Below are 27,148 nucleotides of genomic sequence, written 5' to 3' on the forward strand. Positions count from 1 at the left end.
CATTTTTGCATTTTATGCATTAATCGGTCTGCACTGAACAATGTCTGGTCTCATTAAGATATTATTCCGAACTGGCCAAATCAGCGAATCCCATGGGTTTAAGCATGGTGCACCATTTAACTGTTGGGAAAACATTTCTCTGATAACCTTAACATTTGACAAGTTCATCGTCTGGAAGTAATTTGCTAATTTCAGCATCCTGGCTTTCCGGTGGAGAGGGATCTGAATTGTATTTATACGGTTTTCTTATCACATTCTCCACAGTTCGTCCTCTGACCCACACGAAACTTTACCGTGCATTTTTGTCGTGTGTTTTATAGTGCATTTATAGTCTTTTGTAGTGCATTGTGTCATTTTTAAAAGTAAGTATAAGTGGTTTTTTTTTCTTTTATTCATCATTTCCATATATTTTTCCTTCCAAAGAAAAATTCTCTTTGTTTCGCTATCCAATGTTAACAATATCTTCCCTTTCAGATGGAACCTGGAAATGAAGTCGACACCGAAAAGGGCCGGGGCCGCGGTGCCCGTCTGATGGCCCTATTGGCTGCCCAGCGGGCCCGACGCACCGTGGGTGCGGCCAGCCTCAAACTGGGGCCTGGAGTGGAAGTTGGTCCTTCTGCGACCAGCGAGGTGGAGGCTCCTCCTGGGGTTCCAGCATCCCCAGAAGACGAGAAAATAGAAGAGGAAGGCGGCGTCAACGACGCCTCAACAGCGGTGGCGCCGCGTTTGGCTGTTGAAGCCATAGGCAGCAATGCCAAAACAGTGAACTTTTATTTTTTTTAAAATAAAGAAAAAGTAAATTATTAACCGAAATGCTTGTATTATTTTTGTTGCGGGGTTCCTTCTGGTGTCCATGGGTCATGGTAATGTAAAATTCTGCTTACATGGACCACTTCAGTTTTAGATTTTGGCGAAATGCCCTTTCGTATTTCATAGTCCACATCAGACATTTTCCGATTTATGTAATAAGGACCAAACCATCTAAGCAGTAATTTTTCACTTTTTCCTACTTTCCTGATAGGGGTGAAAACTTTTACTTGGTCCCCTACTTCAAATTCAACATGGCGGTGTTTACAATCATAACGTAATTTATCTATGTCTTGACGCCGTTTTATATTTTCAACTGCCAAATTTCTGACTGCTAAACCAATGTCTCTAATTTGGTCGCTATTACTACTTTCTAAGGGTGGCAACAAGTTTGCTTCTGTTGGTAAAATAGGTTCACGACCGTACACCAGCATGAATGGTGAAAATTTAGTACTATCTTGTTTTGCAGAATTGTACGCAAAAGTCACATGTGGAAGATATTCATCCCAATTTGATTGATCAGTATTAGTATTGTAACGCCTCCTTTACGTACCGGTCCAGGTACGGTTTTTGCCACACCTAGGGGTAGGTGCTTTGAAACTCGGGCGCCACCTTAGTTTTATTTGGAGAAGCGTAACTAAGGAACTCGCTTCGTATACCTGGGGAGCTTTTACACAGTCGAAGACAGAGTTCACGTTTATCTGTGAATGGATGAAGGGAGTGGGACAAAAATAAGGAAACACGGGGTAGTCAGCAAAATTAAACAAGTCGTGTTAACCATGAAAAATAACAAACATTCATATCCTTACTTAAAACTCTAGCACAAATGAACAAACAGAGAACAACACAGCCTCGTGTTCATATTAATAAACGGTACAGTCGGACCTGGAGATCCTAACTAAATCAATACGGTAACTTTGAAACGGAAAACAAACGGACAACATAACCTAGTGTTCAGAACGGGGAACGGTACGGAGAACTAAGACGGTTTCGAAACGGTAAACAGACGGTTACGGTATGCATGACAGATTCGGACGGTATGAAAACTGTGCTCTGGGGGTACAGACGGGGTCAGAGAATCGGTAACAGCTTTCAAACGGTCAGCCCTCGGAGTTGACCAGTTGGGGGCTAAAACGGCCGGAGCTGACAGTCCGAAGAAAACGGTTCGGAAATACCTAGGCGTTAGTGAGATTGTAGCCTCCGGAGTTGACCAGCAGTGTTATAACATCCGGTACTGGCAGTCCAGAGGAAACAACTCAAATCGCCGAGAGGTTTTCGGAGTCGTGGCCCTCGAAGTTAACCAGCAGTGTTATAACATCCTGTACTGGCGGTCCGAAGGAAACGATTCGGAAATACCTAGGCGATAGTGAGATTGTAGCCTCCGGAGTTGACCAGCAGTGTTATAACATCCGGTACTGGCAGTCCAGAGGAAACAACTCAAATCGCCGAGTGGTTTTCGGAGTCGTGGCCCTCGAAGTTAACCAGCAGTGTTATAACATCCTGTACTGGCGGTCCGAAGGAAACGATTCCGAAATACCTACACCTTCAAGCTTGCCCCCAGGAACAATAAGATTTACCGTTCAGCTGGCTGAAGCGTCGGTCGGTAGTGGTCCGGGATGAACCGAACTCCCAGATGAACTGAACAATGTAGCGCGCGGCGCATCACCTGTTTACCAGCTCGCGAGTCGCGACGGCGCGATGTTGCTTCGTTTACGCTACCGCGGCTGCGCGCTGAACCTTGATCGATCGCGGCGGTGCGTTCACCATTCTGTCGCGAAGACGCATTGTAACTTAAGCGTGTGAGGCTGCGCATTGTTTTCTTTAATCTAATTCTACATATTAACAAAAAATTAGTAACTTCGTTACAGTATACATAGATAACATATTGGCTAAAGTTTTATTAAATCTTTCCGTTAAGCCATTAGTTGCGGGATGATATGCAGTAGTAAACTGACTCGTTGTCCCCATCTTTTTTAGCAATTCCGTAACCAATTCTGATTGAAAAACTTTCCCTCTATCGCTTAACAATTCCTTGGGTGCACCGTGTTTTGTAATAATTCTCTCCAGTATAAATTTCGCTACAGGTCCGGTTTTGCCGCTGCTACTTCTGCGAAACGGACCTAACAAATCTATTCCAACTTTTTCAAATGGGGTGCCAACTGGAATAGGATGTAACAGACCAATAGGCTTTTGATTTTGTTGGCCTTTCCTGGCCTGACAATCCGGGCATCCTTTTACAAAACGTTTCACGTCCTTTTGCAACCCTTGCCAATAGTATCTTTGTTTTATCTTCGCTAGGGTTTTTGACAATCCCAAATGGCCACTCAGCGGTTCTGAGTGGTGGGAGTACAAAATTTCCCCTATTAACTGTTGCGGTATCACTAAAAGTTTAGTCCGGCCCACTTCATGCGGGTTTATACGGTACAAAACTTCTGACTCAAGTCTAAAATTTTTCGCTTGCTTACGTATACCAATTGTAGCTTCTTCAGGATGTTTTATAGCCTGAATTATTTCCAAAATGTTTTTATCTTTTGCTTGCAATTCTGCAATGTTACGCATATCCAATAAAAAGGTTGGTATTTCGTCAATTTCTTGTACTTTCGTATTTGCTGGCAAAACAGGATATCTGCTTACGCAGTCTGCATCTCTGTGAGCAATTCCTGATTTATGATGTATTGTGTAGTCAAATTCAGATAACTTTAACGCCCAATGCGCTAAACGTCCAGTAGTCTCTTTCAAGGTTTTTAACCAACATAGCGCATGATACTATTTTTATAGGTTTTCCATAAATAAAATGTCTAAAATAGGATAGCGCCCATATAGCTGCTAACCCTTCAAGTTCTGTTATCGAATAATTCTTTTCAGCTTTACTAAGGCTTCTACTTGCATATGCTATTGGGTGTAACCAAATGTCACGTTTAATTTATGAGCCCTTCTGGGTTCACCAATTAAACTGACTCACGACGATAAACGTCGCGCCGGGATCTCAGTTTTAGGGATGGAATCAAACACTGAGTTTTCCTTGTATAACACTTAAATCTATTAAATACGGTATACACAAATGGATGCACAATACGGTTGTAAACATACAAGAGGTTGACAATTAACAATTGTACTTACACAGTCATAGCTAAGGACTTAGCTTTTCCTGGCAATGGCTTGGTCACTTCGCGTTTCAACAACTTTGGAGAACGGACTAATTAACTTAATCTTCTTGACCGAGGAGAGTCGACATTACGACTTCTCGGGTCAGCTGGTCGCACTACCGTTGATCGGTTCACACTTATTAGTTCATGGCGCTAAAAAAATAATTTGATTAATTTCATGACTAGATTATACTCGCTATTTGGGGATAATATGACATCATACATTCCAAATTTTTTTTATTGTATATATATTTTTTTATATATCATCCACTTGTGTATATCACGTCTGTATCAACATATGCATATATATATAGCCATTAAAATACAAAACAATAATGAGGTAACATAAATTAAATTGCAGATCTCATAGCTGCTGATACGTAGCATATGGCCCCATGTTGTCAAATGGTTCCAATTGCGCGATAAACGGCTGTGTTACCGCGTGTCTAAGAACTTCTTCAGTTTGTTGCTGATTAATGGACCCCCCTTCTTGCACCTGCGCCAGGTTTTCCGGATTCGGGCCTAGTGCCGGATTGCGGTCGACCTGACTTGTGTGTGATTCAGGAGGTCCAAATGCACCTCCAAAAGATGTGCCAGCAGAATTGACTTCTGATATTCCATCCCTTTCTTGCGTTTGGGGCACTACTGGTACCCGAAACTGATATGTCATATCATGCGTCACATAAGCATGCGGATATGGCGGATGACCTGGTTGACTCAAAAATTGAGTTCTCCCGTACACACATGTAGCACAAGGACATCCTTGCACAAATACATTTTCCCATGCTCGCCAAAAATCCTCAGGTCGATATTGAGGTTGTTGGGGTGATATGCAAATTGCACAATCACATGTCGAAAACGGAGTACCCCCTTGACGTACTTTCTCGCTAAGTAGCAGTATGGTATACTCCGTGTGAATGATCTGAGTCCACAGGCCAAGTAGAGATTTTGTAATCCCTAACAATTGTATTGGTACCACTTGATCAAACTCTCCTTGCAGTTCCCACAAGTGGTACAGTGCCAATTTGTATAAATACAGTTTGGTGTTTATTTCGGTAACACACCTAATATAAAACAAGAAATTCACGATCCATTCCATTTTTGGCACTTTCGCGAAAATTATAGGTCAACTTCACCCAACTGTTACTTCACGACCAATTTCTAAAATGACACTGTAAATTGTTGTCCCATTCGGGTTTATTTAAACCAATCTAGTAATTAGTCATTATTCATAACTGCGCGTAGCGATGAATCAAATGTCTTATCGCTCGCGAATTAGTTGCTTTCTTTACCAAATGCATAAACAACTATATGGTCAAGGTGATTATTACACCGACAACATCATTACTTATCTTTATTCGTTTGTAGGTACCTACATTACAATAACAATATTCAATGTTTTTACTTCCATTACATGTAACCATTTTTTATCTCATAGGGAAAATTAAAGTGATATCTGTTCTTGAATTTTAAGAATTTGCGCAATAAAAATTCAGACGCAGATAACAGAATAAAATCCTTGGGCCCTGTAACAATAGGTACATAGCTCAATATGTGGAGCCGTACATTATAATTGTTACTTTGTTTCAACATTATGCTTAATTGCATTTTTGCATTTTATGCATTAATCGGTCTGCACTGAACAATGTCTGGTCTCGTTAAGATATTATTCCGAACTGGCCAAATCAGCGAATCCCATGGGTTTAAGCATGGTGCACCATTTGGCTGTTGGGAAAACATTTCTCTGATAACCTTAACATTTGACAAGTTCATCGTCTGGAAGTAATTTGCTAATTTCAGCATCCTGGCTTTCCGGTGGAGAGGGATCTGAATTGTATTTATACGGTTTTCTTATCACATTCTCCACAGTTCGTCCTCTGACCCACACTAAACGTCACAGTGCATTTTAGTCGTGACTTTTGTAGTGTCGTGTTATTTTTGAAAGTAAGTATAAGTGGTTTTTTTTTTTTTTCCTTTTTTTTATTCATCATTTCGATATATTTTTCCTTCCAAAGAAAAATTCTCTTTGTTTCGCTATCCAATGTTAACAATATCTTCCCTTTCAGATGGAACCTGGAAGTGAAGTCGCTACCGAAAAGGGCCGGGGCCGGGGTCGCGGCGCCGGTCTGATGGCCCTCCTGGCTGCCCAGCGGGCCCGACGCACCGTGGGTGCGGCCAGCCTCAAGCTGGGGCCTGAAGTGGAAGCTGGTCCCTCTGCGGCCAGCGAGGCGGAGGCGTGAGGTGGAGGCTCCTCCTGGGGTTCCAGCATCCCCAGAGGAAGACCGAACCGAGGAGGAAGGCGGCGTCAACGACGCCTCAATAGCGGTGGCGCCGCGTTTGGCTGTCGAAGCCATAGGCAGCCACGCCAAGACGGTGAATTTTTATTTCTTTTAAGAAAATAAATTATTAACCGAAATGCTTGTATTATTTTTGCTGCGGTGTTCCTTCTGGTGTCCATGGGTCATGGTAATGTAAAATTCTGCTTACATGGACCACTTCAGTTTTAGATTTTGGTGAAATGCCCTTTCGTATCTCATAGTCCACATCAGACATTTTCCGATTTATGTAATAAGGACCAAACCATCTAAGCAGTAATTTTTCACTTTTTCCTACTTTCCTGATAGGAGTGAAAACTTTTACTTGGTCCCCCACTTCAAATTCAACATGGCGGTGTTTACAATCATAACGTAATTTATCTATGTCTTGACGCCGTTTTATATTTTCAACTGCCAAATTTCTGACTGCTAAACCAATGTCTCTAATTTGGTCGCTATTACTACTTTCCAAGGGTGGCAACAAGTTTGCTTCCGTTGGTAAAATAGGTTCACGACCGTACACCAGCATGAATGGTGAAAATTTAGTACTATCTTGTTTTGGTGGAGGCGCCGGTCTGTTTTGGGATGGATAAAAAACAATAGTTGAGTTTTTTATTTATTTTTATTTTTTGGGGTATGATAAAGAATCAGGAAAATAATGTGTGGGCTATAAAAGAAATTTTAGGTATTATTTTCTTTTGGCTAGGGATAGTAACGTTGATTTATTCAGTGATTTTTTGGGGATTTCCTTTGCTATTGAAGCGCTCGTTTGATAAAATTTTGGTTTAATATGGGGGGTACATCTTCAAAAGAAGAGGAAATTATTATTTCCCAAGCGGGAAACAGTGGAGGTGTATCAAATAGTTCAGGAAAAGATAATTCATGGTCGGCAAAGGAAATTTTAATTATTATTTTTCTGTGCATGGGGGTATTAATGCTTGTGTATTTTAGCGTCAAAAAGATTATTAGTCTGATGAACAAGCAAATTCGTAAAGAAATTGCTAGGAATAATCAACTTGCTTAAGGAAAAAAAAAAAAAAAAAGATTTAAATTTAATTTTTTGAAAAATAATTTGAAAATAAATATAGCATATAAATGAATTTAAATATTGTCCATGAGTGAGTCGAGTGACAAAGATCGAGTAAAAACTCGCAGTAGGGCTCAAAGTTTGTCGGAAAAAGAAAAATTCGTGTTACGTGAAGCTATCGCTAGGGGTCGAAACCCAGAGAAGGTGATAAAAGAGTTAAAAGATTTTAAACCCGAGCATCACAGTTCGACTGTGAGTTTTCCTGCTCCGACACAAACAGCAACTTCTTCACACAAACAGAAGCTTGACAAACCCAGTTCAGTTTGTTTGACAAGCAGTGAGGACGAAGAAAATACTTTTGACAGTACTGTCGTGGGCGTTCAAGCTCAAACTTCTCAAGCCTCGGCTTCGACTTCTAAGCCCCAATCTACGGAAGTTTATTTCAAACCAAGAGCTTCGTTAAGTAGAACTCCGCCAAAACCACGTGAAACAGAGGATCCTTGGCAGGAAAGTCCCTTAGAAGTGGTAGTGCCACCAAAATCCCGCCCCTCAGAATTATTACAAAGTTCTAATAATTCTTGCCCACCCCCTGTGATTCGGGAAAGACACCGTGCAATACGCCCTAACGATATTTTAGTAATGGCTAACATGACTTTACAAGCAGCTTTGGCTGAGCCAAAAACTCCGGCCACCCCAAAGTTTACATGCCCATCTACATTTAATCCTTCTATTGACTCTCCCAGTATTTTTATAAATAAATACGAAAAAGCAGCGATTGTGAATAGCTGGTCAGAAAATCATAAAATATCTTATTTGGCTAATTTTTTGGAAGGTCCAGCCCATACATGGTTTAGTAATTATATTAGTGAGCCAGAGAATCAGATGAAAACATGGCTAAATATTAAATCAGATTTTTTGAAAGAGTTTTCAGGAGAACAGCCACTCCGAAAGTTAAAATTTAGATTAAACACCCGCAAACAGCAGGACGTCGAGGACATTAAAAAATACTATTATGATCTATTGGCAATCGCAAACGAGATTGACCCAGAAATGACTTTTGACGCGTTTAGGGATCATTTTGAAAATGGTTTACATCCATCTTACTATGAGATGTATTATTTGCTTAGTTCTAGCAATAGAAATTTTGACGATTTAAAGCAATTGGTCATTAAAATAAGCGATATAAAAGAAAGGACATTGGTAAACCAAATGACACAAAGTACAGCTTTATTGTCAGTATCTGCGGCAGTCAGTAACAGTAACAGTGGTAATAACCCAACAAACCGGCAAAGGACCTGGAATGACACCAGGCCACGGACATTTTTTAATAGGAATTTTTCGAATACGGTTCAAAATCAAGCACGAAATACCTATGTTCCAAGGGTGAATAATTTTAGACCGAATCAAAATAGTCCGAGGGACAACTCATTCAATAGGGGGCGACAATTTGTAAGAAACAATTCGCAACAACCCCGGAACCAGGATACTTTTAACGGGAACAGAAATCAGAACTGGAGAAATAATAATAGCAATAATTATTTGCCTCGTACGAGAACGCACGACGGCCGGGTTATTTGCATTGATTGCCGTAGGCCCGGTCATGTGTCTTGTAACTTCAATAATAGGCCTTTCCAAAGGAATGCACCTCAAGGCCGAAGAAACCCAAACGACAGAGGACAGTTTCAAAACTAAGAAGCCCGACCGAAATTGTCCAATTGTCATCTACGGGCACCAGTAGACAAACATTAATAGTACATATCACAGTTAACGGTAAAGATAACGTCCCTGTTTTACTTGATACAGGAGCTTGTAAAAATGTAGTCGACATAGATTATATCAGTAACATGAGACGATTACAAGACAATATACAACTGATAACCGCAGGAGGTTATCCGGTTCAACCTCTCGGCAATTCAGAGGTAATTATAAAAGTTAATGGCACAATTATTTCCGTTGAGGCACTAGTGGTGCAAAATTTATCAAAAGCCTTAATTTTGGGACATAACTTTTTGGCTAGTAAAAAATCATTGATTGACTATAATACCAATACTGTGACATTATACCATGAACTTGACCCATTGATTTTACATTTTGGCAACAATGTCAACAACAACATGGGGAAAATAGAACAAATGGAAGATACTAATAAGGTATTTGCGAACGTCGAGATTGAGTCAACCGGGCGAAGTTTGAAGGTTGCACTTGAAACCGACTACAGGGTCGAGGTTGGTCGCGAGATAACGGTACGACTGAACTGTGCCTTATCTCCGCACGAGTTCACGAAGTACTGCTTTATCGAGAACGATAAATACCTACGACCAAAAGGGTTGATTTGTTCAAATATTTTTGTAAGAAATGGCAAATGGTACATCAAAATTAATAATATGAGGTTTAAAGAAGTGTTCATATTGAAAAATACCACAATCGGTTATTTACAGGAAAATATAGAAATGGATATAACAAAAATTCCAGTTCATTTTATTGATGAAACTGAAGATGATGAAGAAATGATTACCATGAATGACCATAATCTAAGCAATATAACGAACCCAGAATTGTGTAACAAATTACAGACATTACTTTCAGAATATAGTGACGTTTTTTCAAAAACACCAAAATATATGGGAAAAACCGATGTCATTGAACATGAAATCGATGTAGGGAACGCTAAACCTATAAAACAGAAACCTTACAGAGTGGCACAAAAAGAAAGAGAGATAATAGATGAACAGATAAGAGAAATGGAACAATACGACATAATAAGGCAAAGTAACTCGCCCTGGGCAAGTCCCGTCGTATTAGTAAAGAAAAAGTCTGGAGAGACACGATTTTGCGTGGATTATCGCAAGTTAAACAATGTGACGGTAAAAAATTCATGGTCAGGATCTAATATTGAGGATATTTTGACGTACTTAGGAAACGCCAAATATTTCTCATCGTTAGACATGTATTCAGGTTATTGGCAAGTCAAAGTAAAAGAAGAAAGTAAGCCACTTACTGCCTTTACAGCGCCAGGTCACGGATTATGGGAATTTAATGTAATGCCTTTTGGATTGTGCAATGCTCCGGCAACATTTCAACAGTTGGGAGATGTAGTGTTTAGAGATTTAAAATGGAAAGAAGTTTTAATTTACATGGACGACATTATAATTTTTTCTAAAACGATAGATGAACATTTAGAAAAATTACGTAAAGTTTTCAATAGACTCCGAAGTGCAGGCTTAACACTAAAACCTAAAAAATGTGAATATTTAAAAGAAAAAATTAATATTCTTGGTTATACAATTTCAAAAGACGGAATTTTTCCTGATAAATCGAAATTAGTTTCAATTGAAAATTTTCCAAGACCAAAAAATGTAAAGAGTGTACAAAGTTTTTTGGGACTTTGTAACTACTACCGGAAGTTTATAGAAAATTTTGCGAAAATTGCACGTCCTTTACATGATTTAACAAAGAAGCAAAATAAATTTGATTGGCAGGACATACATGACAAAGCATTTGAAACACTAAAGCAAAAATTGATTAGTGAACCAGTTTTGGCACATTTTCAACCAAATAAAGGATGTGAATTGAGGGTAGATGCATGTAAAGATGGAATCGGAGCAATATTATTGCAGGAAGATCATGAAAATGCGTTACACCCAATAGCATATGCAAGTAGAAGCCTTAGTAAAGCTGAGAAGAATTATTCGATAACAGAACTTGAAGGGTTAACAGCTATATGGGCGCTATCCTATTTTAGGCATTTTATTTATGGAAAACCTATAAAAATAGTGACTGATCATCATGCGCTATGTTGGTTAAAAACCTTGAAAGAGACTACTGGACGTTTAGCGCGTTGGGCGTTAAAGTTATCTGAATTTGACTACACAGTACATCATAAATCAGGAATTGCTCACAGAGATGCAGACTGCGTAAGCAGATATCCTGTTTTGCCAGCAAATACGAAAGTACAAGAAATTGACGAAATACCAACCTTTTTATTGTAAACTACTACATCTCCTAACTGTTGAAATGTTGCCGGGGCATTGCACAATCCAAAAGGCATTACATTAAATTCCCATAATCCGTGACCTGGCGCTGTAAAGGCAGTAAGTGGCTTACTTTCTTCTTTTACTTTGACTTGCCAATAACCTGAATACATGTCTAACGATGAGAAATATTTGGCGTTTCCTAAGTACGTCAAAATATCCTCAATATTAGATCCTGACCATGAATTTTTTACCGTCGCATTGTTTAACTTGCGATAATCCACGCAAAATCGTGTCTCTCCCGACTTTTTCTTTACCAATACGACGGGACTTGCCCAGGGCGAGTTACTTTGTCTTATTATGTCGTATTGTTCCATTTCTCTTATCTGTTCATCTATTATCTCTCTTTCTTTTTGTGCCACTCTGTAAGGTTTCTGTTTTATAGGTTTAGCGTTCCCTACATCGATTTCATGTTTAATGACATCGGTTTTTCCCATATATTTTGGTGTTTTTGAAAAAACGTCACTATATTCTGAAAGTAATGTCTGTAATTTGTTACACAATTCTGGTTTTGTTATATTGCTTAGATTATGGTCATTCATGGTAATCATTTCTTCATCATCTTCAGTTTCATCAATAAAATGAACTGGAATTTTTGTTATATCCATTTCTATATTTTCCTGTAAATAACCGATTGTGGTATTTTTCAATATGAACACTTCTTTAAACCTCATATTATTAATTTTGATGTACCATTTGCCATTTCTTACAAAAATATTTGAACAAATCAACCCTTTTGGTCGTAGGTATTTATCGTTCTCGATAAAGCAGTACTTCGTGAACTCGTGCGGAGATAAGGCACAGTTCAGTCGTACCGTTATCTCGCGACCAACCTCGACCCTGTAGTCGGTTTCAAGTGCAACCTTCAAACTTCGCGCGGTTGACTCAATCTCGACGTTCGCAAATATCTTATTAGTATCTTCTATTTGTTCTATTTTCCCTATGTTGTTGTTGACATTGTTGCCAAAATGTAAAATTAATGGGTCAAGTTCATGGTATAAAGTCACAGTATTGGTGTTATAGTCAATTAACGATTTTTTACTAGCCAAAAAGTTATGTCCCAAAATTAAGGCTTTTGATAAATTTTGCACCACTAGTGCCTCAACGGAAATAATTGTGCCCTTAATTTTTATAATTACCTCAGAATTGCCGAGAGGTTGAACTGGATAACCTCCTGCGGTTATCAGTTGTATATTGTCTTGTAACCGTCTCATGTTACTGATATAATCTATGTCAACTACATTTTTACCAGCTCCTGTATCAAGTAAAACAGGTACGTTATCTTTATCATTAACCGTGATATGTACTATTAATGTCTTAGTGGTGCCCGTAGATGATAATTGGACAATTTCGTTCGGGCTTCTTAATTTTGAAACTGTCCTCTGTCGTTTGGGTTTCTTCGGCCTTCAGGTGCATTCCTTTGGAAAGGCCTGTTATTGAAATTACAAGACACGTGACCGGTCCTACGGCAATCAATGCAAATAACCCGGCCGTCGTGCGTTCTCGTACGAGGCAAATAATTATTGTTATTATTATTTCTCCAGTTCTGATTAGAAAACTGATTTCTGTTCCCATTAAAAGTATCCTGGTTCCGGGGTTGTTGCGAATTGTTTCTTACAAATTGTCGCCCCCTATTGAATGAGTTGTTCCTCGGACTATTTTGATTTGGTCTAAAATTATTCACCCTTGGAACATAGGTACTTCGTGTCTGATTTTGAACCGTATTTGAAAAATTTCTATTAAAAAATGTCCGTGGCCTGGTGTCATTCCAGGTCCTTTGTCGGTTTGTTGGGTTATTACCATTGTTACTGTTTACTGCCGCAGATACTGACAATAAAGCTGTACTTTGTGTCATTTGATTCACTAATGTCCTTTCTTTTATATCGCTTATTTTAATGACCAATTGCTTTAAATCGTCAAAATTTCTATTGCTAGAACTAAGCAAATAATACATCTCATAGTAAGACGGATGTAAACCATTTTCAAAATGATCCCTAAATGCGTCAAAAGTCATTTCTGGGTCAATCTCGTTTGCGATTGCCAATAGATCATAATAGTACTTTTTAATATCCTCGACGTCCTGCTGTTTGCGGGTGTTTAATCTAAATTTTAACTTTCGGAGTGGCTGTTCTCCTGAAAACTCTTTCAAAAAATCTGATTTAATATTTAGCCATGTTTTCTTCTGATTCTCTGGCTCACTAATATAATTACTAAACCACGTGTGGGCTGGACCTTCCAAAAAATTAGCCAAATAAGATATTTTATGATTTTCTGACCAGCTATTCACAATCGCTGCTTTTTCGTATTTATTTATAAAAATACTGGGAGAGTCAATAGAAGGGTTAAATGTAGATGGGCATGTAAACTTTGGGGTGGCAGGAGTTTTTGGCTCAGCCAAAGCTGCTTGTAAAGTCATGTTAGCCATTACTGGAGTATTGTTAGGACGTATGGCACGGTTTCTTTCTCGAATTACAGGGGGTGGGCAAGGATTATTACAACCTTGTAATAAATCCGTGGGGCGGGATGAGGTAGGCTCTGGCACTACCACTTCTAAGGGACTTTCTTGCCAGTACTCTTCTGATTCTCGCGGTTTAGGCGGAGTCCTACTCAATGAAGCTCTTGGCTTAAAAAACTCTTCTGGGGATCGTGATCTTGCTTTGGAATCTTTAGCTTTCTGAACTCGGGAAGTCGAAGCTTTGGTTGTTTGAATTCGCGGGGTTTCAACTTGAGCACTTACGACAGTTTTTTCGAAAGAGCTGTTCTCGTCCTCACTACTTGTTAAACTGTGAATAAAAGTTGTTCTGTCAACTTCTGGGGCCCCTGCATATATCGATGCCTGCACAGAAGCAGAGGAACCGACAGTTGAGCTATGATGCGCGGGTTTAAACTCTTTCAACTCTTTTAAGACTTTTTCGGGGTTTTTTCCTTGGGCTAGTGCTTGTTGCAAAACAAATTTTTCTTTGTCTGATATACTTTGAGCTCTACTGCGAGTTCGTACTCGTGATTTGTCACTTGGTTCACTCATGTAAAATTTAATATGAAATGTTTGGCATTATTTTTCAAGTTTTCGGTCAAAATTTAAACGATTTTTTTTTAAACAATTTGATTATTCCTAGCAATTTCTTTGCGAATTTGCTTGTTCATCAAACTAATAATTTTTTTGACGCTAAAATACACAAGCATTAATACCCCCATGCACAGAAAAATAATAATTAAAATTTCCTTTGCCGACCATGAATTATCTTTTTCTGAATTATTTGATACACCTCCACTGTTTCCCGCTTGGGAAATAATAATTTCCTCCTCTTTTGAAGATGTACCCCCCATATTAAACTAAAATTTTCTCAAATGAACGCTTTAATAGCAAAGGTAACCCCCAAAAAATAACTGAATAAATCAATGTTACTATCCCTAGCCAAAAGAAAATAATACTTAAAATTTCTTTTATAGTCCACACATTATTTCCCTGAATCTTTATCATACCCCAAAAAATAAAAATAAATAAAAAACTCAACTATTGTTTTTTATCCATCCCAAAACAGACCGGCGCCTCCACCAAATGTCACGTTTAATTTATGAGCCCTTCTGGGTTTACCAATTAAACTGACTCACGACGTTAAACGTCGCGCCGGGATCTCAGTTTTAGGGATGAAATCAAACGCTGAGTTTTTCTCATACAACACTTAAATCTATTAAATATAGTATACACAAATGGATGCACAATACGGTTGTAAACATACAAAAAGTTGACAATTAACAATTGTACTTACATAGTCATAAGCTAAGGACTTAGCTTTTCCTGGCGATGGCTTGGTCACTTCGCGTTTGAATAACTTTGGAGAACGGACTAATTAACTTGATCTTTTCCCGAGGAGAGTCGACATTTCGACTTCTCGGGTCAGCTGGTCGCACTACCGTTGATCGGTTCACACTTATCCTATACTGCTAAAATCGGCGTATTTTATACCCGATTGATCGGCTGACGCAGTTTGTTATTGTCGCTTGTTTTTCACATTTCTGCAAAGCAGGTGGTGGTGACTCATCACCGATACGGTGCACTCGGTGCATGACACATTCGGTGCATCGTGATGCGACCTTGCCTCGTGCGCTTATTATTTCGCAATCCTCGAATACTTTTATGTTTTTTAAGTTAATCAGTCCATCTTTCCAATTAACGGATTTTCCATTCGTGACAATATTTGCATTTAATGTCATGAAGGTTTTGTTGATGAGTTTTACAAAAAAGTTGCTTATCACTACCAGTGTCACGACTAGCGTGACGTGTTGAATTTAATTCAACTTATTTGCCTGGGATCTCGTTTCAGCGTGAAAATAAAACACAGTTAACTCTACCATCAAGTTCTATAATATATAATATATAAGTACCTTAACCTAACAACTCCTAACTTACTAGCTAATAAAATAACAGGTTTCCTAACCCAACGAAAACGTTACTAACTTCCAATAAAATTATAATAAACCAGGCGTAAATTAATACACAACATAGAAGTACAATAAACATACTTACATCTCTATAGAAGACAAAATCTTGGAGAGAGGCTGGTCACTTTGGAGCGCGTTCACGATTAACTTTACTTGAGCGTTACGGACATGTCTAATTGACATTTGCGGTTCGGTCACTAACGTGGTGCACAGCAAAACTGGACTGACTAGAAAGAGCTGGACTGAACTGAACTGAACCCCTCTCTAGGGTACAACCTCTTTTTTATAGCATTCCAGACACTGATTCCACCAATCAAAACTCCCAGACCTGGCCTCGTCTAGCCGACAACTCGTGACGACCTTTCGACCCTCGGTACTTGGAAAACATTCCACATTATTTCGCAATTCAGCAAATGCATCATAGTTGCAGTTGCACTCCGACCGCATTCCACAATTTTAATGTTTCCGCTCAAGTAATATAAATTCCACATTTTTTAATGTTTCCGTTCAAGTGAAATAAATTTGATTTATTATCCTTCGTGACATTTGCCCCTTCTCCATGAAACTGGTCCTCCAGTTTAAACTAAGAGAGGTAACTCCTACATTTGACAATTATAAATATTAATCTAAGTTATCGCTAGCCTTATATAAAATTCATCTTATTATAAACAGTATTAGAAAAATGGAGTAAGCGAAAATTTTAATTTTAATAATTTTTTTTTTTTTTCTTTTTCATATATTTTCTAAAAAGCTTACTTTCTCCATTTTCCGTCATCGCTTCGTCGTACCTAAAAATTATAGTAATCCTAATCATTAAAGTAACCCTTAAATCAACATAACACATTTGAAACCTTGGGTAGCCCTTAAATGCGCACCATTTTACTCTAATACATGTAGTTCTGATGTTGCGACTTATATTGCGCCATTGTTCGCACAAAAATGTTTGTCACAATCATACATTGCCCTGTCTATAACTTAACACATCGTCTTTCACTGGTCACCAAATAGTCCAGTAGCTGAAGTCTAGCAATGTCCTTCTCATAGTCATAGTCTCTTCTGCTAAGGCTTCATTTTCATCATGTGGTTGACTCTGGTGATACTGTTAAATGTCATCTTCAATGGTCGTCCAATACTGGCTTTGCACAGCGCCATTTAGTACATTGGCTTCTTATGGCTCCCTCAAGCGGTTTTTACATGTAATGAAAATAAGAACAAAGGTTAATATGCGTTACTTAAGGCTTAATAATAACATATAATAATATATAATATTACACGCATATTTCTTTTATATCTCAATCAAATTAATAACCTTCAACCGAGTGAATTTTATTCACTGGTATACTTCAAACCGATTGCAATAACTTCTGCATATGTTTAACAAATGTCCCAATTTCCATATCAACTAAGTTGTTTTAAAAACTGGAACATTGAACGTTCTAACTTCATTTCAAATCCATGCGGAGAAATACTTTATTTATCCAAAAACAAAAAATAAATTGACGATAACGTTTGATTGCTTCTTCCCTAGATTATCTGTAAACAAAAATAAGAAAGTAAATTATCAAAACGTAAACACAAAACAAAATTTACGGTTGTCTAATGACCCTATGGTTTGAAATGCACTCTACCTAAGTAGTGTAAACAACCTATACTCGGTTTATTTTGTCTTGTCAGCGGTTTTGAGGTAGGTCAGGGTGACGCTTGTGTCATCATTATCATATTAATAACAGTGACGTACTTGACGCCTTTTAAAACTTATTACGCCTGTATTAACTTTACCCATTTTACCTTTAATTAAACAAGAAAAATGGTTAAATATCATTTATTTTCTTCGTGCTACAATAGTCATTATTATATAGATAAACTTTAAATATATAGTATATAATATTGATATAAAATATTGAACAATAACTGTTTCACTTGTCTTGTTCGGTTTGGGTCTCTCCGGGTTTCGCCTGACCAGTGTTCAACTGGTCTTCATTTCTTTCCTCACGTATAGGCACTTGATATGGTGCCGTACCACGTACACGTGTACGATTTATTTGTCTTCTAAGAGGCGTGGCAGTCACCTGCCGAGTCCAATTTGTCATGTTTGCTGTATTTAGTGGTGGCTCAACGGGGTTCCAATTCTGTCGCAAAGTCACCCTCGGCACTTCAACTAATGTAGGTTCACTTCTTGATGGCACCCTAAATGGATGTCCCATCATTCTTGGTGGCAAATGGGGTCGGGGAGGTTCATGTAGTTCACGCCGCCTGAATTGTGAATTCCTTCTGAACGAACAAACATTGCATGCGCAACCATCCACAAACAGACTTCCCCAAATTTCCCAAAATTGTCTTGGTTGATAGAACGGCACCCTCGGAGGTGCGCAGATTGCACAACCACATCTTTCCGTAGGGTTTCTTCCTTGTCTCATCAATAAATCAATATGAATCATCTGGTATTCCATGTGAATTATTTGGGTCCAAAGTGCTAGTAACGCCTTTGTGACTCCCAAATACACTATTCCTGGTCGCTGTATTTCTTGATGTAACTCCCATAAATGGTATAACGCCATGTCATATAAATGTAATTTAACATTTATGTCCGAAACACATCGGGCATAATATAGAAACATCACAATCCACTCCATTTTTTATAAACTCTCGATCGGTATTTTTTCAAGGAAACGCACTCGCGGTACTATCACGGTACTTCGCTAACTAAAATGCAAATCACAGCGATGGAATTATTTATATTCTCTTAATTTCATGTCAGCACTTTTACGGGACAAGTGCGGTCGCATATTATTCATTTGATGCATTTGTTTCGACCGAATACATTATGCTGATATTTAAAAATATCCAACACTAAAATAAAACGAAAACTCGTTATTTTAATCTGTCTATCCCCCCATTATCACATACCCCTGACATTTATATTTATTCAAGTATTTACTTGTTCGGCACCTATGGCATTTCCCGATATATTAACGTCCCTCGTATTTTTTGTCTAAGTATGCCATTTTAATTATATCATTTTTTCCATTGTAGTCAAATAAATAACTTGTAACACGCGCGCTTAGATAATCATTTTACACACTTTTGGTGTAACTGCGGAAAATTAGACTAATATCCGTTCGTGAATCTTTCAATTGGCCATTAAATTCAGACGCGGATAAGAGAATAAAAATCCCTGAGCTCAGTAACTTCAAATTTATGTACCACTCGGTATGTGAAGTTTGTACCCAACAAACGTAATATTTTCATTTCAACAAAATTATTACTTTGTATACAAAGTGTTACAATCTTTATGTCAGTTAGGGATAGACGGTGCCTTATTATCGTTTATTTATTTTACTTATACAGCACTGCATTCACAGCAGTTTCGTCATTTTATGGACAAAACGGTCCTTCACTTTTTTCCTCTCCAGTCACTTTCTTGTGTGCCTTTGCGAGTGCAGTTGTTTTTTCCTTCAACTCCATTTGAGTGTAGTAGCTTGTGTTTTTTTTTTTTTTCGTCGTGTTTAGTGTTTTTACCATGAACCGTAAGTAAATTTGTTGGCTTTGTTATTCACATTATAAAGTAATCCAATTTGTTGTTCTTTTCAAAACTAAAGATCCACAATCTTGCCCCCCAAGTCACAACCAAACTGGGTTTGGAAGGGGTTGCCGTCTCCGGCACTTTCGGAGACTTTTAACAATGCGCCGCCCTGGTGAAGGGCTCGCCGACGTTTGGTCTGATAATGATAGGGACATTGGTGCCAGGTCCGCTTCACCGTCCATTGGGCGCCACCAGGGTGTCACTTATCCGTCACCCTCATCTAACACCTCTGCGTGGGGGTCACCAGTGCCAACGAGGCCATCGACGCCCCCGGTCCGAAAAGAGCGGCTCCCGAACGGGATTGCTGGTCCAACGGCGGACAATAATATTGAGGAGACAACCTCAGGAGACAGCAATTCTCCAACTTGGTGGTCTGGTGACCAGGTAACCATAAATGGTACTGGTCACCGCATTTACTTCCACCACCACCATTATTGAATTTTTTTTTCACATTACTTTTTTTTATCAATTTTATTGTATTTTTTGTAAATGTGTAATTTTAATTGTATTTTTTTTTCTTATTATTGTTATAATTTTTTTTTGTAATATTATTATTTTATCTTATTTCGTTTGTTTGTTGGTTTCCTTTTTTTTATAGTAGTAATATACTCTTTAGTTATTCAAAGTTGTCTCTTTTGTGTGTTTTTCCCATCTTTTTTCCTTATAAAGGCGTGCATTCTGGGGTCCAGGGATCATAATAGGGTAATATTCTGCTTACGTGAACAACTTCTCTTTTTGCTTTGTCTGATCTGCCTTTCTGTATCTCATAGTCCACGTCCGACATTTTTCGTCTTATATAATAAGGTCCGAACCATCTAAGCAGCAATTTTTCACTTTTCCCTACTTTCCTTACCGGGGTGAAAACTTTCACTTGGTCACCCTCATTAAACTCCACATGTCTATGTTTACAATCATAGCGAAGTTTATCTATGTTTTGTCGTCTTTTTATGTTTTCAGCAGCAAAATTACGTATTGCCAGACTAGTTTCCCTCATTTGATTGCTATTAAGAGATTCAGTATGCGGCATAATGTTCGCTTCAGTTGGTAGAATAGGTTCTCGTCCATATACTAACATAAAGGGCGAGAACTGCGTGCTGTCTTGTTTCGCTGAATTATAGGCAAAAGTTACATGTGGTAAGTATTGGTCCCAAAATTAGAGCTTTAGACAAATTTTTTACCACTAATGCTTCAACGCGTATCTCTTTATTATTAACTTCAATCGTCACTTGTGAATTTCCAATAGGTGTAAGAGGGTAACTGCCTGCAGTAATTAATTCAACATCATTTTCCAAAGGATACATGTTATTAATATAATTTAAATCCACAATATTTTTACACGCTCCGGTGTCCAGAACGACATTTACATTTTCTTGATTATTTACTTTTAAATCCACATACAATAACCCTTCTTTGACGCCCTTTGATGACAGGTGGACAATCTCGTTAGGGCTTCCTATTGACGAAATTGTCCTCTTTCGTTTGGGTTTTGATATACCCGATCATTTCGACGGTTATCTGAATTATTTCTGGAACTGTTTGCATTCCAGTTGCACGATGCATGCCCAATTCTTTTGCAATTAATGCATCTAATGCGTCCATCGTGTGTTCTTGTATTCGGTAAATAGCTATTACCTTGATTTCGGTAAGGTGCTCTGATTCCATAGTTTGGACCTCTGTACTCATTATTTCTATTCCCTTGCATATTCCGATTTTGGTAATATGGCCGTTGACCGCCATTATTTGAATCATTATTAATGGCATTGTTCCTTGGTGGCGTATTTCTTGTAAAATTTCCACGATAATTGACAAAATTCCTGTTCGGACCGTTACTGGCGACATTCCTGTTATCTATGAAATTTCTCCTTGTGCTATTACTATTATAATAGACTCGATTTCTATTTGGATTGCCATCTCTGCGTGGAAAATTTGTTGTATTTCCTGGTCCGCTCCTGACTATTTGATTCTCATTATTTAACGCATCGGACACGGAAAGCAGTGCCGTATCACGTGTCATCTGATTCACCAGGGTTCTCTCTTTAATGTCACTCAGCTTTAACACTAGCTGTTTTAAGTCATTAAAATTTTGATTACTTGAACTCAGCAAGTAATACATTTCATAGTAGGATGGGTGTAAACCATTTTCAAAATGGTCCCTAAACGTGTCAAAAGACATTGTCGGGTCGATTTCTGTTGCCAACGCAAGTAAATCAAAATAATATTTTTTAACATCCTCATTGTCTTGATGTTTTCGTGTATTTAGTCGAAACTTTAATTTTCTTACTGGCTGTTCACCAGAAAATTCTTTTAAAAAGTCCGTTTTTATATTTGTCCATGTCTTTGCCTGGTTTGCCGGTTCGTTAATATAACCATCAAACCAAGTCTGAGCCGGGCCTTCCAAGAAATTTGCTAAGTAGGAAATTTTGTGGTTTTCCGACCAGCTGTTTGCAATCGCTGCTTTTTCATATTTATTCACAAAAATAATGGGAGAGTCTATAGATGGGTTAAATGTAGGCGGGCATGTAAACTTTGGTGTGGCTGGAGTTTTTGGCTCAGCCAAAGCTACCTGTAAAGTCATGTTAGCCATTGCTGCAGGATCGTTAGGACGTATCACACTGTTTCTCTCTCGAATAACAGGGGGTGGGCAAGGATTATTACAACCTTGTGATAAATCTGTGGGGCGGGATGAGGTAGGCTCTGGCACTACCACTTCTAAGGGACTTTCTTGCCAAGACTCCTCTGATTCTCGCGGTTTAGGCGGGGTCCTACTCAATGAAGCTCTTGGCTTAAAAAACTGTTCTGGGGATCGTGATCCTGCTTTGGAATCTTTAGTTTTCTGAACTTGGGAAGTCGAAGCTTTGGTTGTTCGAATTCGCGGGGTTTCAATTTGAGCACTTACGACAGTTTTTTCGAAAGGGCTATTCTCGTCCTCACTACTTGTTAAACTGGCAATAGAAGCTGTTTTGTCAACTTCCGGGGCACCTGCAGATATCGATGCCTGTACAGAAGCAGAGGAACCGGCAGTTGAGCTATGATGCGCGGGTTTAAACTCTCTCAACTCTTTTAAGACTTTTTCGGGGTTTTTCCCTTGGGCTAGTGCTTGTTGCAAAACAAATTTTTCTTTGTCTGATACACTTTGAGCTCTACTACGAGTTCGTACTCGTGATTTGTCACTTGGTTCACTCATGTAAAATTAATACGAAATGTTTGGCAGTCTTTTAATTATTTCGATTTTCCAAGTTTTCGGACAAAATTTAAACGATTTGATTATTCCTAGCAATTTCTTTGCGAATTTGCTTATTCATCAAACTAAATAATCTTTCTAATGCTAAAATACACCAGCATTAATACCCCCATGCACAAAAAAATAATAATCAAAATTTCCTTAGCTGACCATGAATTATCTTTTTCTTGAGACGCTTTATTAGAAATACCTCCGCTATTACCCGCTTGAGAAATAATTTCTTCTTCTTTCGATGAAGAACCCCCCATTTTAAATAAAACGATTTTTTTTTTAAAAAATAAAAATTATGTTTTTTCCACCCTGAAACGTAGGCGCCTCCACCATATGTCACGACTAGCGTGACGTGTTGAATTTAATTCAACTTATTTGCCTGGGATCTCGTTTCAGCGTGAAAATAAAACACAGTTAACTCTACCATCAAGTTCTATTGAATAAGTACCTTAACCTAACAACTCCTAACTTACTAGCTAATAAAATAACAGGTTTCCTAACCCAACGAAAACGTTACTAACTCCCAATAAAATTATAATAAACCAGGCGTAAATTAACACACAACATAGAAGTACAATAAACATACTTACATCTCTATAGAAGACAGAATCTTGGAGAGAGGCTGGTCACTTTGGAGCGCGTTCACGATTAACTTTACTTGAGCGTTACGGACATGTCTAATTGACATTTGCGGTTCGGTCACTAACGTGGTGCACAGCAAAACTGGACTGACTGGAAAGAGCTGGACTGAACTGAACTGAACTGAACTCCTCTCTAGGGTACAACCTCGTTTTTATAGCATTCCAGACACTGGTTCCACCAATCAAAACTCCCAGACCTGGCCTCGTCTAGCCGACAACTCGTGACGACCTTCGACCCTCGGTACTTGGAAAACATTCCACATTATTTCGCAATTCAGCAAATGCATCATAATTGCAGTTGCACTCCGACCGCATTCCACAATTTTAATGTTTCCGCTCAAGTAATATAAATTCCACATTTTTTAATGTTTCCGTTCAAGTGAAATAAATTTGATTTATTATCTTTCGTGACAATATATTTAAGGCTAATTTTCTAATAAAACTCTTAAAATGTAGTATTTAACATAATATAATACAAAACTTATTGGGTACTGGTGTTATTCAAAGTATCTCCCAGTAATTGGTAGACTTTTGTTTTAAAACCAATTTTTTGGGCTGCAGACAACACCTTCATGTCTGCAGCAAGACTCTTTGCCCAGTGAATATCTGGGTCATCCTGGCCAGTACATTGTTCGGCAAATTTCTGTACCGTGCTTGTTAGAGACTGGCACATTTCCTCCTAGGGTGTTTTTTTTGGAACCTTATTTCTCTGGAGGGAGGAGTCAGATTCCAATAGTCTTTTTGGAGTGGGAGCTGTCTCTGTCACTGTCACTCTGCATTCTCAGGGTTCTTCATTGTCAGATACCACCATATCTCCTTCCTCTAGGATTGTATTGATTGTATCCCAAGGGCTCTGGGTGTCACTGGACCCTCCTGCGAGGCTGCTACTACCCACAGAAACACTCGACACCCTCCGTACATTTGATATAGTTCTGCAGAATCAAAGTTTAAAAATGTAAAATCTAGTAACCAAATCATTTAAATTTTTTTATTACTTTCTGGATGCTATATATGGGTCCAAAAAGCCCATAGCCTCAAAGTATGGCCAGTTGATATTGTGGGCCCCTGAACCAGATGGCAGTTCCCTCAATTCCTTCTTGAGGTGAGTGTACCTCTGTCTCAGTGATTTCCACCGGGCTTCACACTCATCCGCTAAAAAAATCACATTGTAAGCTTTCACTAATATTAATTTAATATCTGTACTTACTGGAACATTTCACATTAGAGGCAATTGTCTTCCAAGCCGCTTCTTTGGCCAGTTTGTATTTAAAACGCACATCCTTTTTATTATAAAGCGCGGGAAAAAGCGACACTTGCTCTATGAGCAACCCGTCATCCATAGTTAAATTCAAAAAAAAAACAAATAATATACAAAAAAATACGCGTGTTAATTCCGCCAAGCCAAGAATGAAATGATTTCTCTTTGTGCCTTATCGTCCTTATCTGTGCTTGACATGATTGACAAATGGCAAGTGACAGAAAAATAACATTTCACATTGCAATGTCATTTATCACGTGTTGTCATAAACTCTTTTCATTGGTTAAAAATTATATGTTGTGCGACTGTATAAACACCACAAAAAAACACTTGTGATTTTTTGTGCAATGTTATGCATTAAGTTGTATAGTAGTGCGCTGTATGAACCCAGCTGTAGTTTTAATATTGCATTGCTAATACGGTTAAATGGTTAAAGGGTAAAGTACATTTACGTAATTTATACACACCTTAAAAAAACTAATTGGAATATCTTTTAGCTAAATCACACAACAAAAAGACTGATAAAAATAAATGAAAAATCCATACGTATTTTCAGTGAATTTGGTGAAACAACTTACACCACAAACCACTGGAAATTAAAGTATTAACATTAAAAAAAGGTTTCTTTTGGACAACAAGTATTCTACAAAAGCAAAATAAAAACTTACTTTCCTAAAATAAATATTTACTAATTTGAAAGTTGCTCCATGCAATATCAAAATAGTGGATATCTCAAAAACGGTCAACTTTTAAGACTTAAAACAAGTATACCTTTTTCACGTAGAAAACATATTAGAATCATATTTTGAAGTCGTGTGTCTGTTTCAGTGGCATAGAAAAAAGTATTAGTCCTTTTAAGCAGATGAAAAAGCTGCAGGTAGCGCCCCCTATCAGCTACTGTAAATAGATGAAACCATCATATTTACCGGCTGTCAAAACCCCCTTATACACATTTTCAGTAATTTATATCAAAATACCTAGATAATATGATAAAAAAACAAGAACAAAATTTCAACTTTCACACCCTGTATCTTTCGGTATAGGACAATTTAGCTAAATCGTATTATTTTGATGTCTGGAATATGCTGTAACTCTACCAACGGTTGACACCTGCATTTTTAGTTTGTCGTAAGCTAGTTATAAATTTAAATTAAACTAAACTTAAACTTAAATCGAAGGTAAAAATTAAAAACCATAAATAAATTACAGTCTACTCAAATTAGGTGCATGACATACGTAAAACCTATCAGACAAAATAAATAATATACAGGGTGTTCCATTTATAAAAGTGGAAATTTCTTAAACTGAATTAATCAAAATATATTTTAAAAAATTGAACGTCCTGTAGCATATAATGCAATTACTATACGATTTATTTGCATAAATCATTTTTGTCGTTCCTGTAGAACGTTCGTACCAAATATGAGCATTCTACTTTTAGAAACAATGGCAATACAGTCAATTTTACATCATAGTAAAAAGTAATATTTGTATAGAAAAATTAAAAATTAAATAATCTGACATTATTAACAAAAAAGTTTTAAATTGTTATGAAGAATTTAATAGTTATTTAACGAACGAGTGTATTAATGAAAGCGATCAATAATCGAAAGTGAACACGTGAACGCGTTACTAAAATTGAGATTATTAATCGCTTATTAATATAAAAGTTGGTTACAACATTTTTCCGTCAACTGTAGTTTATAATAAACGTTTATAATCCTACAAAGTTTTGAAAAAACTGTTCTGTCAGTAATGGTGGATGTCAACTAAAGAATGTGTGTTTATTTCTCTACGATAACTAATGCTTTCTGTCATGTCTTGAAGAACCTGCATATCCAAAAGTAATTTTAAACTATAAATATTGTTACGGTTTGGGCCTACTATACTCGAGTCAGGATGAAACCGATGCGCCGCAATATCTGGCCGGGCGCGTATTAAAGTAGGCCACAGTGAGGACGCGCTACCTGGAAGATTCTTGAATGGTCAAGGCAACCCGCGAAGCGTTTCGCGGTCATTCTAGAACGTGGTTTGCGAATATAAAAGAAGCGGCGTCGTCGACGATAGGGAGAGTAGTGTAATAGTGAATTTGGGAACGCGGTTAAGTTTAAATAGTGGAATAATTGTGGAATTGTAGTAGTGTTTTTTAGTAGCTGTGTTAATTATTGTACGGAGTGTTTTGAAGTGTTAATAAATTTATTAATTGTTGAGTTAAACTGACTTTGTGTGAACCCACGGGAAAATCGTAACAATTGGTGTCAGAAGTGGGATCAGACTTTAGTGCGACGTGAATTGGAACTAAACTTCGGGTTAAAGACTTGTGTTCAGAACCGGACTAGAGATTTTTGGAACAGTGGTGTGTTAAATTTATTTTATGCCAATAACAAGACGTCAAAGTGCAAACATGGAGGCCCAACTTGCAGCTATTATGGCAATGCTTGAAGAACAAGAAAGGATTCGAAAACAAAACAAGGAAGAACAAGAAAAGATTCGACAACGAGACAAAGAAGAACAAGAAAGGATTCGAAAACAAAACAAGGAAGAACAAGAAAAGATTCGAAAACAAAACAAGGAAGAACAAGAAAGGATTCGACAACAAGAAGAAAGGATTCGACAACAAGACAAGGAAGAACAAGAAAGGATTCGAAAACAAAACAAGGAAGAA

General features: G+C 37.9%; 1 protein-coding gene across 1 annotated transcript; it reads left to right on the forward strand.

Moving 5' to 3' along the window:
• Nucleotides 1-222: 222 nt before the first annotated feature.
• LOC145736970 (uncharacterized) lies at nt 223-813 on the forward strand. Its single transcript, XM_081991537.1, has 2 exons — nt 223-362; nt 475-813. The coding sequence occupies exon 2, from the start codon at nt 475-477 to the stop codon at nt 781-783; it is 309 nt and encodes a 102-aa protein (XP_081847663.1). The 5' UTR covers nt 223-362; the 3' UTR covers nt 784-813.
• The last annotated feature ends 26,335 nt before the right edge of the window (nt 814-27,148 follow it).

This window comes from Ips typographus, linkage group LG13 (genome assembly GCF_016097725.1).
Source record: "Ips typographus isolate SLU linkage group LG13, UJ_Ityp_2.0, whole genome shotgun sequence".
Taxonomy (NCBI): domain Eukaryota; kingdom Metazoa; phylum Arthropoda; class Insecta; order Coleoptera; family Curculionidae; genus Ips; species Ips typographus.